This window comes from Spea bombifrons, chromosome 1 (assembly GCF_027358695.1).
Source record: "Spea bombifrons isolate aSpeBom1 chromosome 1, aSpeBom1.2.pri, whole genome shotgun sequence".
Taxonomy (NCBI): Eukaryota; Metazoa; Chordata; class Amphibia; order Anura; family Pelobatidae; genus Spea; species Spea bombifrons.
Window position 1 is genome coordinate 57,509,730 of NC_071087.1, and position 14,082 is coordinate 57,523,811.

Here is a 14,082-nt window from a genome sequence, read left to right on the forward strand (position 1 = left end):
GGGACACGTCTGGCACTGTATTCTTTCCCCCCATTCTGTCTCTCATAGTTGAAGTGTACCTATGGTGAAAATTACAGGCCTCTCTCATCTTTTTAAATTGGAGAACTTGCACAATTGGTGGCTGACTAAATACTTTTTTGCCCCACTGTATATGAAGACACTCTGATCGATATTTCCTCTCCTGGCCTTTCACCTTCTCTTCTAACTCCCCTGACTGACTGACTGACTTTCAGGAATTGTGTCATTGATGTAGTCCCATTATCTAAAGCTCAACATCTCCAAGACTGAGCTTATGGTTATCCCGCTATCCCCTCTGTCCACAATTCTTGACATCTCTCTTAATGCTTCCCAACACCTCTATCCAACAGACAAACCAAGTTAGATGAAAGTTAATAAAAATAAAGTTTGTATGATTTATTATATTTAAGATGGTTTTGTGTGTGATAAAAAATATCCTAGAACATCTGTGTTTATTCATTTATCATAGGGTTTTCTGTTTCCTTGATAGCTGCTGGAAGGTCTTGCGGAAGTCGCAAAAGTTCCTCCACCTCTTCTTGAAGAGCTTCTGCTTTTTCATGTAGAAGGATCTATATGTAAAAAAAAGTGCAACAATGATACATGTATATGCAAAAAATGCAAATACATATAGTCATACTACCATAAACATACACTTTTTATTTTTAATTTAATTTGAAATCATTGTTGCATTCCTCAAACCATTCCTGAACCACTTTTTGCTTTGAGGCAGGGCGTAATATGCTGCTGATAGAGGCCAATGCCATGATGGAATACCATGTCCATGAAAGAGTTTACATGGTCTGCATGCTTAGGTAGGTGGTATGTGGCAAAGTAACATCCACATGAATGGCAGGACCCAGGGTTTTCCAGCAGAACATTGCACAAAGCATCACATTCCCTCCTCCTGTTTGCCTTTTTCCCACGCAGCCTCATACGCAACACAGTGCGATGCACTGTGTGTTCTGACACCTATCAGGACCAGCATTACCTTTTTTTAGCAATTTGATCTACAGTAGCTCATCTTTTGGATTTGACCATACGGGCCAGACTTCACCCCCAATGCATCAATGAGCCTAGGCCTCCCATGACCCTGTCACCGCATTTCCTTCCTTGGACTACTTTTGATATTTGAAAAGAAAAAAACCCACAATAAACACCTAAACCTGCTCTCTGACGGAAAACACTCTGCATAACTGCTAAGCTTCCCCACTTTATTAATACTTGTATCCAATGATGTGTAGCATGCGCTGTGAGTGAGGGCTATCAAACCGACATTAAGAAAAACAAAATGGCTACCCCTTTTGTAACATTGTTCTACTTAAAGCAACTCACTCATTACTGCACCCCCCTAGTGGTGTAATGGGTCACTATTTAGCTGCCTGTTACTAGTGCATAATGCACTAAACAGATTTTATTCCCATTCGCCTCAGCAGGCCTATATGGAATTTACGTTATTATCACAATTCTTATTCTGGTAATTCTCGTAAAATTAGTTAACGATTACATTTGTAAAAAAAATGTTTACATCATACAAAGCGAAGTGATTTGTGTGTTCTCACCTTTGCAGAGGAAACTATCTGTCTTGCCTGACGCCTAGACAAATTTTCAATGGCCTTGACCATTGTGTCTGGGTCACCATTGGCCAGGTGTGCTAGAGAGGTATAACCAGCATTATAAAGCTGTTTTGCTCGAGCCTACGAAAACACAGACAATTGCGTTATTTCATGCACAGACTTCAAACATTGTAGGCTGCAAACCTTTTTAAGCAGTTAAAACCCAAATGAAAAGTAATGTCTGATATTGAAATCTAGGATAAGATATGTTCATCTACTCTATAGGTCAAGCACAAATCTGTATACAGTCAGCTCTCTGGTACAGCCAGGTTGAGTGACAGATGTTGAGAATGATTTATATTTCCACAAGGTGAATTCTACAAATGATAAATACAATATTTCAGCTGAGGTGGACTTACCTCTAAAACGCCCGCTACTTCCATAAGTGGGATGAGCTCTGCTTTTACACAGTAACTAAGTCTCTTCGTAACTTCCAGAAGAAGGGTTTTATATGCCCAGAATTCATCTAGCTCCTAAACAGAGAACAATTAATGTCTGTTGATTGATTTCACTCACATTAACAATATGTTTATATAGGGTAGAAGGGGAGAATGGGCGATTGCTACATCGAAGCCTGTCCTTGCAGCCCTACAACTTCACCGTACAATACCACTCTGGAGGGAAAAATGCAGAGGGACTGTCCAGACACCAAGACCCCTGAATAGAGTTGAACAAAGCCACAGTGTCAGGTAGATCCATTTGGGATCCTGCTTGAACTGTGTGGACTTTAAGAAACTTAAAAAAAAAGAAAAGAACTACTAGCATCTTTGCTGGGTCTGGAACGATAAGAGCAGACCTTGGAGTCACTCAGGGGCTTCTTCAAAAAGGAGCAGGACAAGGTCTGAAGCATTCAAGGCCAACAGGAACCCAAAGGTGAGTACATCAAGCCCAAGGGCCCATTTTGGTAGAAACCCAGGCATCCTACCAAGAGTTACTTTTCTGGTTTACGTGTCTTTTCACTCCCCCCAACTGCTCTACTATGAGCACGCAGGGAGCTAGGAATCAGGTCCCCCATGGACCCAGGTAAAATTTGTTTTTTTCCTGGGCTACATCTCGTATGTCTGTGGTGCTGGGGATCACAAGGGGAAATATGTTAAGCTGGTGTGTATTATATTATCTATTTAAGTGTCAGGGGTCAGCTAGTAGGTATCAATCTGTCTCTGCGATGCATCACCAAGAAATGCTTTGTTTTCTGACAAACCTTACCTCACAGAAATGCAGCACACAGGAAGAGAAGGAAGCAGAAGAACTGAGCAAGGTCTGAACAGATCCACGAGGGATGTTGAATTTTCTAGATACGCTCCATATATCAGTATCTTTCAACAGGTTGTAAAGTATGAAGGAGAGATAAAGTCTATTGACGACCACGCTATCTGCACTCTAAAAGACAGCAAAACCATTTTTGATGTAGAAATATTTTGTACAAACAATTGTTATCTATGCTGAAAAAGAATATGCCAGCTTTATTTTTTTGTAGACATTGCAAGGACCCATCTAAAGCATTTCCATGTAAATATTCAGAATTGGACAAATAGGAAAACTCCAAAAAAAACAAATCTGGTAAAGGGTATTGTCAGTTTCCAGTGACCTTTCCTATTTTCCTATTCAATGACCTATGCAATAATCATCTCAAAAATTAATTTAGATGAGTCCGCAGCATTACTACTGTGCACAGACGTTTTGTAGTTCTATCAAAAATCAGGGATAAATGAATAGCACCAGTAGTAAACCTTGCTTAACTTACATTTTTTACCGTCTGACATGAAACTTTGCGAGCAAGAAAACTTTCAGGTACACCCACAGTTGCGACAACTTTCTGTTCTGTTGGTTTGAGCTGGTTAAACTGGAACAAAAGGTTAGCAGACATGTTAATGCAATACATTTTACCTTTAACAAGATGAAAAATGCTATAAAATTAGACATAAGTATCTGTCATTAAAAAAAACAACAACAAAAAAAACCTTCACCTGCCATAAGATAAAATGCAGAAAAAGTACCTATATCCACACAGGCCCACCACCAAAACTCACCTGTCTGAAATAGATCATCCAGTCTGGACTGCACTGCGACACCATGTCATAAGGGGTGACCAGGTACAGAAGGTGGAGGAAGCTCTCAAGAACGAGTCCTTCCAGCCCTTTTTTCAAATCTTGATACAGAACATCACAATAAGCCAAATCAATGGATCCTAAAACACATTAAGCGTTTTTTTATATTTTTGCATTAATATTCCAATAACAAAGCTAGACATTTATATGGAAAACATGAAAGTTCTAGGATGGCAAGAGAAGTCTGTTTGTCTGTAAAACGGTTAAGTAGCACATTTCAGCCGCAACAGTTACATATCCCTTACATGTAGCAAACTGCTTCTTGATCTTAAAGAGATGTCACAATAAATCGATCTGCCATATCTTTCCCATATGGTTGACTGCTAACGGTCAAAACTTGTAACACACTGATACTTATGTGCACAGCTGGGATCTCTTTAGGCTGTACCCTCTCCTGCTCTATGTGAACAGGTGAAGACAGTGCCAGGTGGGCACTGCTATCTAAACAGCATTGCACCCGAGGCTCAGTAACCATCTGTGTTACTACAAGATTCCTGGGCAAACCTCAAGGAGTTCAGCTACAAGGATGTGTCACTGTAGTGTACTCTTTTTTGTTTCAAAGACTATTGTTTTCTCCAGTGGTTGCACTAATGTTGAACATGGGGATGACTAAAAAGAACATCCAAACAAACAGATCTGAAAGCTACTAAAAACCAAAAACAGGACCTACTTACAAGTAACCCCCTCACCTTTATATGTGGCTTGACCTAATTTTGATACCTCAAATATCTGCTGTTGGGTTTCGCTGCATAATTTGTTGCATATTAGGCCTTTGTTCCCAAGGATCTCTAGTGACTCTTTTGTAATGTCCCAGAGACTCTTTTCTTTGCAGAGATGTGATTGCTGAACACTGAACAACGTGTAGCAAACAAAGTGATAGATTTCCTCTGTTGTCTTTGCTATCTAAAAAAAAATATATATTTTATTATAATATACTTTTTTTTCATTCCAGGTGAAGATTACATACATCGAAATATTACATCTAGAAGGAAAAAAAAAACAGTATACCTCTGTATTTGATTAAACTGCAAGGCTATACTGTTAATAAAAAGAGGCACTGAATATAAATGAATGCCATATTTGTGATGTTCTAGCCTCATTCTTTTTACATTCACCCCACAATAAAAAAAATACCACACAACCACTACTTTCATCACACCTCACAGCCTATTACAAAAATAATTCTACTTTACATTGCCCACACAAACACACAGCTCACTCTCGGCCATACTAATGTAAACTCGGACAACTTGAGAACCAATCTTGCACATCTGATCAGCATGTACACAGAAAATGAATCCTCAAACATGTCAGCCTGGATCCTCACAGGTCTAGAAGCGCTTGCGGTATCCCTGTGTGCATGCTTTTGTCTAATGCCCACCCGGCTTGTAGGGTTTGGGGAAAATATCTCAAGATGTAGAAGACAAAAGCACGCACTTAGGCAGTTGTTGAATTAGGTTTACTATGGTCAACCTTTGACTGGCCAAACATAGTTGTTCTTTCGCAAAAAGGTGGATAACAATTTTCAAGTGACGAATACCTTAAGCCCTATTAGGGAAAGGAGGAGGCTTTGGAAACCCTTCCCGCTTTCGTGCATAAGATTGCTGTAGCAGTTCTCCAGTGGTTTGCTTACTAAGTCTTGCACCTAGACACGAAAAAAAAGCCAAAATGAATGTTAACTTAGAATTGAGTTATTACTTAAAATAAAAAACGACATCATTGCTTTATCCCAGACAGCAAGTAAAATACCTACAGTAAAATATTTTCCTAGACCTCTAATTATGTATGTAACAAGAAGATCTGACCCGTAGTCAACAAATATTATTGTGGCATTGTTTAGGAAGCTCAGTGACCAGGCATTTGCTCTTAAGAAAACAACCTGCAATTTATTTACTAAAAAGAAGAGTAGTATGTACGTTTTAATAAGATGAAATATTTAATTGTACTATACCCACTGTGCTTTACAAATTAACATTCCCAGTATGCAAAAAGGGCAGAGTAGGGACTGCATATTATAGAGTTGAGCGAGATGAAAATTACCCTTAATTAAATATAAATAAACTCTATTGTCAAAATCCCAAGCAAATGCTTCAATAAGACACATCGGGAAGGCAGAGGACAAATAGAAGTTCTTACCACCAACATAGTATTTGCAGAAATGTTATCATTGTAAACTGGCATTTCATATAATAATAAGCTGTGCCCCACAAAAAATTAGATATATCACCATTAGCTTGTCTTTTTCCTGTATGATAAGGATGCTCTCTCCTGCGCTGTCAATCCCAGCTCGGCCAGCCCTGCCAATCATTTGCTTGTACTGGGCTCTCTTAAGGAAGTCTCTGGCAACATATGGTGCTCGTAAAATGACCCTACAAAAACATACAATGACCAAACTTCTGCATAATCATTTCAGTTGTAAAAAACAAACAAAACAAAAAAACAAACAGTTCCTCGTGCTTCCTATTTCTCGGTCACCCTTTGTTAATAATCAGAGCAACTTTGATTCTTACTTCACCTATATCGCTTTTATACATCCATTCACCCAGACAACTGATCAGAGCTATGCAACCAAATGATTTTGTCTAAAGATTAAGAATAAAAGGAAAAAACTTCCTTTAATGTTGATCACTGTCAAAGTAAGTATGGCTTCCGAGTATGTTCACCCATGACTGACCTTCTAGCTGGCAGGTTAACTCCTGCTGCTAACGTTGAGGTACACGCAAGAAGGCAAAGCACACCAGATGAGTAAGCTTCCTCCACCAGTTTCCTCTCGTCACTCGTCAACCCACTGTGGTGGTAAGCGATGCCAAAGAGAACTGTGCGTTCCAACACGGGGCACACGGAACCATTTCCAGCACTCTTCAGGAATTCTATCAAGGTCTTCTTTTCTGCTTCTCTGTGACTTAAATGTGCTCTTTGACAAGGAAAAGATATAGAATTGTTTTCATAGTTGTACACTTTTCAATGACATGCAGAATGTGACCCTTCTGTTTTTGTTAATACATGTGCAGAGATTGGAGCCACATACAACCAGAATCGGTACAAAAACCATAGGCATGTAGAAAAACTGGTGAAATTCCATGCCACAATGCTTGTTACAATGTCTTGTACAACGACTGTTCAAAAAATATACCATTTTACTGTGATGAATTATAGAGACCACTCATTTTACAAGGAAATTAAACAATTTCTCCCATTTTGTAATTATAATATAGTTATAAGTCAATAAATTCAATGTTTTTTTTCAAACAGGAGAAAACATTTGTACCTACTTGCTCAAGTATTTACAAATCATCTCTGCTACATTTTCACAATTCTTCTTTGTAGGACAGAAGACAAGACAGGAATTGTTTGGAATGACCTCTGCCACTAAAGCAATTATATGATCTGGATCAATCCTCAGCATGTTGCTGGAATACTAAAAAAAATAAGAAAAAGGGCATTATTTATAATGCACCAACAACTTACCCAGCGCTTAATACAATACATATATTCAGGGGGTATGACAAGACGAGAATTGACAGACTAAGACAAACCTATACATTAGGTAGAGAGGGCCCTGCTCTTGAGAAAGACACTACTATGCATTAAAAGAGCATTGATCCGTTGTTACTTGACTTACTATGTACAAAAAAAACGTGATGTCATCAGAAAGTGTCTAGCTTTGCCACGTCAAAACCTCTAGGTTTTCACTACACGAATGATACACATTGCTGTGTGCCTGTGAAAAGTCCTAGACTTGGCCTTACTAGATAGTAATGTCTGTCAAACTTACCATAGGTAATTACTTTACACTTGTGTTTAATACATTTTCATAATTCCAGCTGCATAAGCAATTATACAATGTTTCACTTAACAGTTTTCATTGTTAACAGTAACAATAAATACCGAAGGGGGTACACAGCTGTTTGTTGCCTGATAAAATATTTATTGTTCCCCTTCACTTTGAGTGCGACGTCACCTGTCAGTGGTCATAATGTTATATATTAACAAACATACATACATACATACATCTCTCTCCTGCCCGCCTCCGCTTACCCCTCACTTCTCCTGCAGCTTTCTTTCCGGCTGCTCACACCCAGACAGTTCCTGTCTCCCTGTGCCGTTCAAAATAGTTTTGGACAAAGGGGTCGCCACTAGCTAACGATGGTAATAATGGTTATACAAATTAAATAATACAATGTTTTTTGGGGTTTTTTTTAACCTGGGTTACCCTCTTTCTGACAGGTGTCACTGATGGGACGGGAGTGATCTGATCATCACCAGCCCACGTCTGATTGGCTATGACCTTATTGACCTGGAACCACCTTGAGATCTGACTTCCAGCTCAGCGCCATTGAAAATGTCTTTATATAACTATATCAATGCTGCTGCTCCATATGAGCACAACAGTGATTGACACTTGGTCCCCACAAGTCTGTGATGACTAAAGACATCTACTATCTACCACAGAAGAGTAACTCAGTTTTGCTCAACCCTGAACCCCCCAACGACTGCACGGAGGGAAATCACACAGCTTTTTATGTTCTTGTGGATAATAAGCAGAAGTCTTGAAAATGGGTAAATTGTGTGTATTATCACCAAAGATTTAATGGGTATGTGCCCGGCAAGAGATATACATGACTTTACCTTATAGTTAAGAAGCCTTGAAAATTTGAAGTTATCCTCCTCTTTGTTGTCAACTTCATAAATGCTGTCACGGACTTTAACATACTCCTTCAATTCAACCTAGAGTTACAAAGTTATAAATGTGTACATGTTATATATACATTTTTTTGCATTGATACCAATTTTAAAATGAAAAGAAAAACAAATATTTTGAGTTGGGAGAGGATCACCAGAAGGGCCAGTATTAGCACCAGATGTTCCAGCCAACTGTGTGTGGGGTGCTGAGCAGTGGCGTATTCTTCATGGGAGACATGTTCGAAATCTATTTTACAGAAAGGAGGGACACCATGGGAATTTGAGTCCCAATAGGATGATCTGTTCCTTCGAAAAGAGGCCCAAGGCTGCAATCACCATGGACCATGTCCCTAGGAAAAACATGACACTACCCTGTGTGCCCCATGTCAGGTACCCTAGGCAGTTGTCAGTGAGATCTGGTGCCAAGACCAGCTCTCTTCAGTGTTGCCGTCAGACATGTATGCATACATTATTTAAAAAAAAAAAAAAAAAAAAAAAAAAAAAAAATCGACTTTTCTGATGAGTAAAAGTTTTTTTGTAACACTATACTTCTTACCCAAAAGGGAGAAATAAGTGTAAAAAATCATATAAGAGAGTCCAACATGCAGTTCATGTGCAATTGTATGGACTGGCATGTACAACTACGAAAAAAACAATCTTATTTTAAATAGATAAATAGCAAAACCAAAGCACAACAGAGAATACAAAAGGTACATTCAAAAGGGATCACCAAAAACTGGATATACTTATTTTCTTACAGGTCTAAAGTTATTGGTATAATATTCCGCCTTAAGAAACCGTTGCAGGTCACCAACATTGTTTAAGGTAGCACTCATCCCAATAATTTGTGTAGTTTCTGAAATAAATGAAGAAAAACAGCTGATTTTCAAATGATTAACCTTTAATACATTTAAAGTCCACTAATAAATGGTCTTCACAAGGCCTCTTTTGGCTTGATATAGACAAACATTGGTACAAATGTTGCCTGTCGTTTCCACGGAGACACAATAAAAAGAAAACTTTTGATTGACCTAGTGGACCAGCTTTTGATGTTCACATGTAATATATGAAATTCCAAGCAAAATATTTAGGTAGTAGCTCATAATTTTAAAAGGTGTACAAAGAGCTCCCGTTCGAAAACTGCATATAATACAACCACATTATAGACCTTCTTCATGAGAGAGAATAAATGTATACACCCATGTACTGAGATGGGTGATCATCTGGAAAGAATATCATCATTGGTCTGATGAGCATACCTACTGTGCTGAACATAGCACTGGACATCACAGGCAACATTCACCAGGCTGCCTGGCAATAATGCTACTGTATTTCGATAGATCACCAAACCAGGTCCTTTTATACACAGATTCAATTTCTGTAATGTCACACAAGAAAGGTTATCGCCTTACAAGCGCAACATTATTACTCACCACTGGTGTAGAGCAGCTTAGCTAGAGTCATTTCCAAAATGGCTCCTCGAGAACCATCCCCAAGCATGTGTAACTGTAAGGGACAATGGAAAAAATTATATAAGATATTCCCAAACCATGGAATTATACATTAACTAGAGAGTCCTGCCCTATCATGCACAGCTTGGAAGGGTAATCATTTTTAACCCACTACAAGATCGAATTGAAAAATCTACAGGGATTTGTAGCGATGCCGTTAATGATGACGTGAGCCCAAAGAAAAACTTAGAGGAGAGGACAATCCTATCCTGTAAAATAGTACCTCATCAACTACAACAAGACCCAGCTCACTGATCCTTCCATTTTCAATCAAGGCGTTGACGAGGCTATGGCCCTTCTCAATGGTCGCTATGTACAGGGACTTTTTTGTTCTTCTTTTGATGGGAGGGAAACGACCTTTGCTACCAGCATATTCTTCTATCAAGAAATCCAACTCCACTCCAAAACTGGATAGCCCTCGTACCTGCAAATCAACACTAAAATTGGAATTATATGGTAATATAATTGAATAACTTCAAATTAGCACTTGAATAAGTCATTAAAGCTTTGTTAGCAACAATGAAAAAGAACTGACTAATAACTAGCCAAATGTATACCTCCCCCTGACTGTTCTGTTAAATATAACAATAACTACATTACTTCAAATGTTATAGAATTATTAAAAGTTAAAAGAAGTCAACACACATTAATGACTGTGGCTGAAACTACCCTATATTGCAAAACTATATTTTTGCTATTGATGAACACAAAAAAGTGTTCTCATACACATCTAAAGTTTAGCTGCTAATGTGCTTCTCCCCTAATACATCGTTGTCTGTACATCAGGGGGCTCAAACAGATTTCTGGAGGAAAGGGATTGCGTGTGTACCGATACCTTTCCAACTAACCTTCAGAAAAAAAAATATATATATTAAAATAAATATTGAAATGTTTAAAATGTATCCTTAATCAATAAAACATATCTTTTCCCATCCGATACATTTTGTAAGTAGTTTTCCAATATATATGATATAATTTTCCATATGCAGTTCAAACATGGAGCACACCTTTTCCTGTACAATCGCTACATACGGCAGGATCATCAATACATCTTTCTGCCTACACAGCAACTCCTGAAAGATGACGATTTCAGCAACGAGTGTTTTCCCCCCACTGGTTGGCAGCGAATAGATTAAGTTCTTCCTCTGCTTCAGTGATTCCAACGTCAAACATGTGTGCTGCCAGTCTGAACAGTTTAAATAAAAAATACAACCATTAACATCTCCTTAAATCGAAAAAAAAAATATAGGAAGACAAAAAAAGTCAAAGAAATCTTAGTTCAACAGCAGTTATCTATAATTTGCCTATTTTAGGACAAATGCCCTAAATTAAACAAAGCTAAAAAAGAACACGCATACTAAAACAGGATAAAGGTTATGCATATAGAACAAGCTTATATATATATATATATATATATATATATATATATATATATATATATATAAAACCTGTAACGTTATCAGAAGCTACTAATAAAATATGACTTGTTCTCAGTGCATGCAGCAACTAAGTTTTGGATGTTCCAAGTCTGACCATTTTCCCCGCTCTTGACAGGTAGGTTGATACAATGGTGCAAAGTTTGGTACATTTACTTTAGAAATTATAAAGGGACAAATCATCTGGCATTTAAGACCAGCCTAAATTTTGACACCATGACACATAGTTTAGTATTTTTCAGATCAAGGCCAGCTGAAGACAGAGTATAATCCTCTTCATTAAAGAGGGAGTTAGCCTTCCTGGTATCACTATGGATTATTAAGGGCAAACACCATAGCATTAGGTATACGTTAAGTAGGATACTTCTTAAAAAACTTTCCACACTGATTTAACTATAAATTATTAATGGTCTGCTCAGCCCTCAGGGGTTTAAATGTTCAACTCTATTGCCACCTCTCTTTTTAGTGACTAGACCTCAACGTTGCATAAAAAATATAGATGTATTTTTAAACAATATTTTCTTCTGACAGTTTTTTTTTCTCCTTTTTATTGCAATTGGTTTGGCATACACAGTACCAATATACCATTACCTACTGTAATAATAATATAAAAAATTCTGTAAAAAAAAAAAAATTACCATAGAGTTTTTTTATTCCCCTAAACTGATGAATAAGGTCACCGACCCTGCTAGGTAAACCATAAAACGGACCCAAGTCAAGATCAGAAGATGTTTCCAATGTCTTTTTGGCAACATTTATTTCCTCCATAAGAGTAGTTTCTTTGAGTTGCTTCGTTCTTGAGACCTGGGGACTCTGGCCTTTGGCGTTACCAGCCAATGCATTTTTTAAACTGTCCTTTAAGCTTTTTCTTCGTCCCTGCTCGTTGTCGTAGCGAGAAATACTGGAAGTGCCAATGCCAACTGCTCTACTAATATCTGCACACATGTCTTCTCCTCGTGCAGTAGTCAAGCAATTACTGGAAGAGATGTCCTTCGGTGAAGGGTCTGATCTACCATCCTTAACCGCACAAGGGAACGTGTCACGTGTTCCTAATAGACTGGGATCGCTAGGATATGAGGAATCCTCATTTGCTGCAACATCTGTGAGTTGATATATCTCTTCAGAAGGTAACTGTGAACATGGAAAGTCATCTACAGAATCTTCACTCACGTTTCCAGTCTTATTTGTGGCATTTGCCATACACGCTTGATTAGACTGGTGTGGCAGAACTTGCACGGCACCGGATGATAGGGTATCTTGTTTTTTTGTCATACATGAACTATGGTCTTCAGCTTCTTGCTGTGGATTTCCATGGGGACTGTCTGCTGCAGAATCCTGCTTCCATTGCTTCTCCAAGTTATCCACCTCAGCTAACAATGATGCTTCCTCAGCAAAGCTGTCATATTCCCCAAAAAGGTCATCATCGCTGACGCTATCCTATAAATTTGAAAATAAAACAATCAGATTACAAATTTACATTGAAGGCGAGTCGACAACTTTGCCATTGTACATTTTCTTAATATATAATCGGCGATACATGTTAAATTAACAAATTAACAAAATCAGACAACTTTTTCATGGGTACATTTTTATCCAATTTTCTGCCCCATCTACATTAAACTAGCAGCTAGGTAATAAGAGCCCATACACATACACATTTATCGTTAAGGTGGAAAGATTTTCTAACTTAATGCTTGTTTGTTTAGTTCTCAGATATTAATAAACAACACAGTTTTAGACTGCAGTGCCATGCAGAGTATATACACCCAGCTACTCAGTTTAAAAAATGAAAGGCATATTAAATCCAGATTTGGACATGATATATTTTTTTCCTCTGCTACTTCAAAATCACACATTTTAACTCTGCCAGACTATTAGGAACTAAACAATCCAATTCCCAAAACATCCATGAGCACAAGGTGCTACCTCTGGTTGTGGTGGCAGCCCAGGGTGCTCTTCCTCCGGACCACAGGCCTGGACCATAGTCCTGGATGCGCATGTGATATTCATATCCTCGTCCTCTCTATTTGTCTTCTTCTTTACTGGGGTTAGGAGGCTACGACCCGCAGGTAGACTTCTTTTTCGTACCGAAATCCGCCTCTGGACTCGAATCCCGCCGACTTCCATCATCCAATTGTATGACGTTTCATAATAGTCAACAAAGTACGTTCAGTATAAGTACTAGAAAGTTTCCAAACTTGGTGCTCAAATGCAAAGTCCCCATTTTAATATTGGTCACTTAGTTTGCTGCATATGTTGTTCTCATCTTCCAAAGTATAGTATTTTCTCCATGCAAAATGTGTTATTTCAACTAAATTTGGTTTTGATCATTGTGAACATGGCACACAGCACTTATGCAGTAAACATTATCCATATAATATCCATATTTTCTGGGGTTGTTCTGCAGACGAGGCTGGATGAATTACATGATTACAATTTTTTTACTCCGGTAATATATCTTTAAGCTGACATTTCACAATAGTGAGCCAACCAGTAATAATGGAACTCTAAAAGGGGGAAAAGAAAGACATTGCAAACATTAGTAACATTATTTGTAGAAAAAACAAAATGTGCAGTACATTATTTACCATTATATGCATAAGTGTGTATCATTTATATATATATATACACACATATATATATATATATATATATATATATATATATATAAATAAACACACATATTTCCAAACAATGTCACAGGTGGAAATGC

The 14,082-nt window shown here is 38.0% G+C and overlaps 1 protein-coding gene across 1 annotated transcript; it reads right to left on the reverse strand.

Annotated features, from left to right (window-relative positions):
• Positions 1 to 389: 389 nt before the first annotated feature.
• On the reverse strand, positions 390 to 13,754 carry HELQ (helicase, POLQ like). Its single transcript, XM_053461714.1, has 18 exons — positions 13,296 to 13,754; positions 12,008 to 12,806; positions 10,941 to 11,119; positions 10,157 to 10,357; positions 9,856 to 9,928; positions 9,181 to 9,278; positions 8,369 to 8,467; positions 7,012 to 7,157; positions 6,414 to 6,653; positions 5,967 to 6,108; positions 5,280 to 5,384; positions 4,429 to 4,642; positions 3,662 to 3,819; positions 3,376 to 3,474; positions 2,838 to 3,011; positions 1,991 to 2,104; positions 1,578 to 1,712; positions 390 to 587 (listed from the first exon to the last, which is right to left on the reverse strand). Exons 1-18 carry the CDS (start codon positions 13,497 to 13,499, stop codon positions 471 to 473), a joined length of 3,297 nt encoding a protein of 1,098 aa, XP_053317689.1. The 5' UTR covers positions 13,500 to 13,754; the 3' UTR covers positions 390 to 470.
• Between the last annotated feature and the right edge of the window lie 328 nt (positions 13,755 to 14,082).

Bases quoted from the DNA above. Each gene is read 5' to 3' on its own strand.
- HELQ (XM_053461714.1), bottom strand. From the start codon at position 13,499: ATGATGGAAGTCGGCGGGATTCGAGTCCAGAGGCGGATTTCGGTACGA. The intron at 6,109-6,413 runs GTCAGTCATGGG...ATGTTTTTGTAG, and splicing joins GTTAACCTGCCAGCTAGAAG to GGTCATTTTACGAGCACCAT. The intron at 1,713-1,990 runs GTAAGTCCACCT...GTGTTTTCGTAG, and splicing joins AAGTAGCGGGCGTTTTAGAG to GCTCGAGCAAAACAGCTTTA.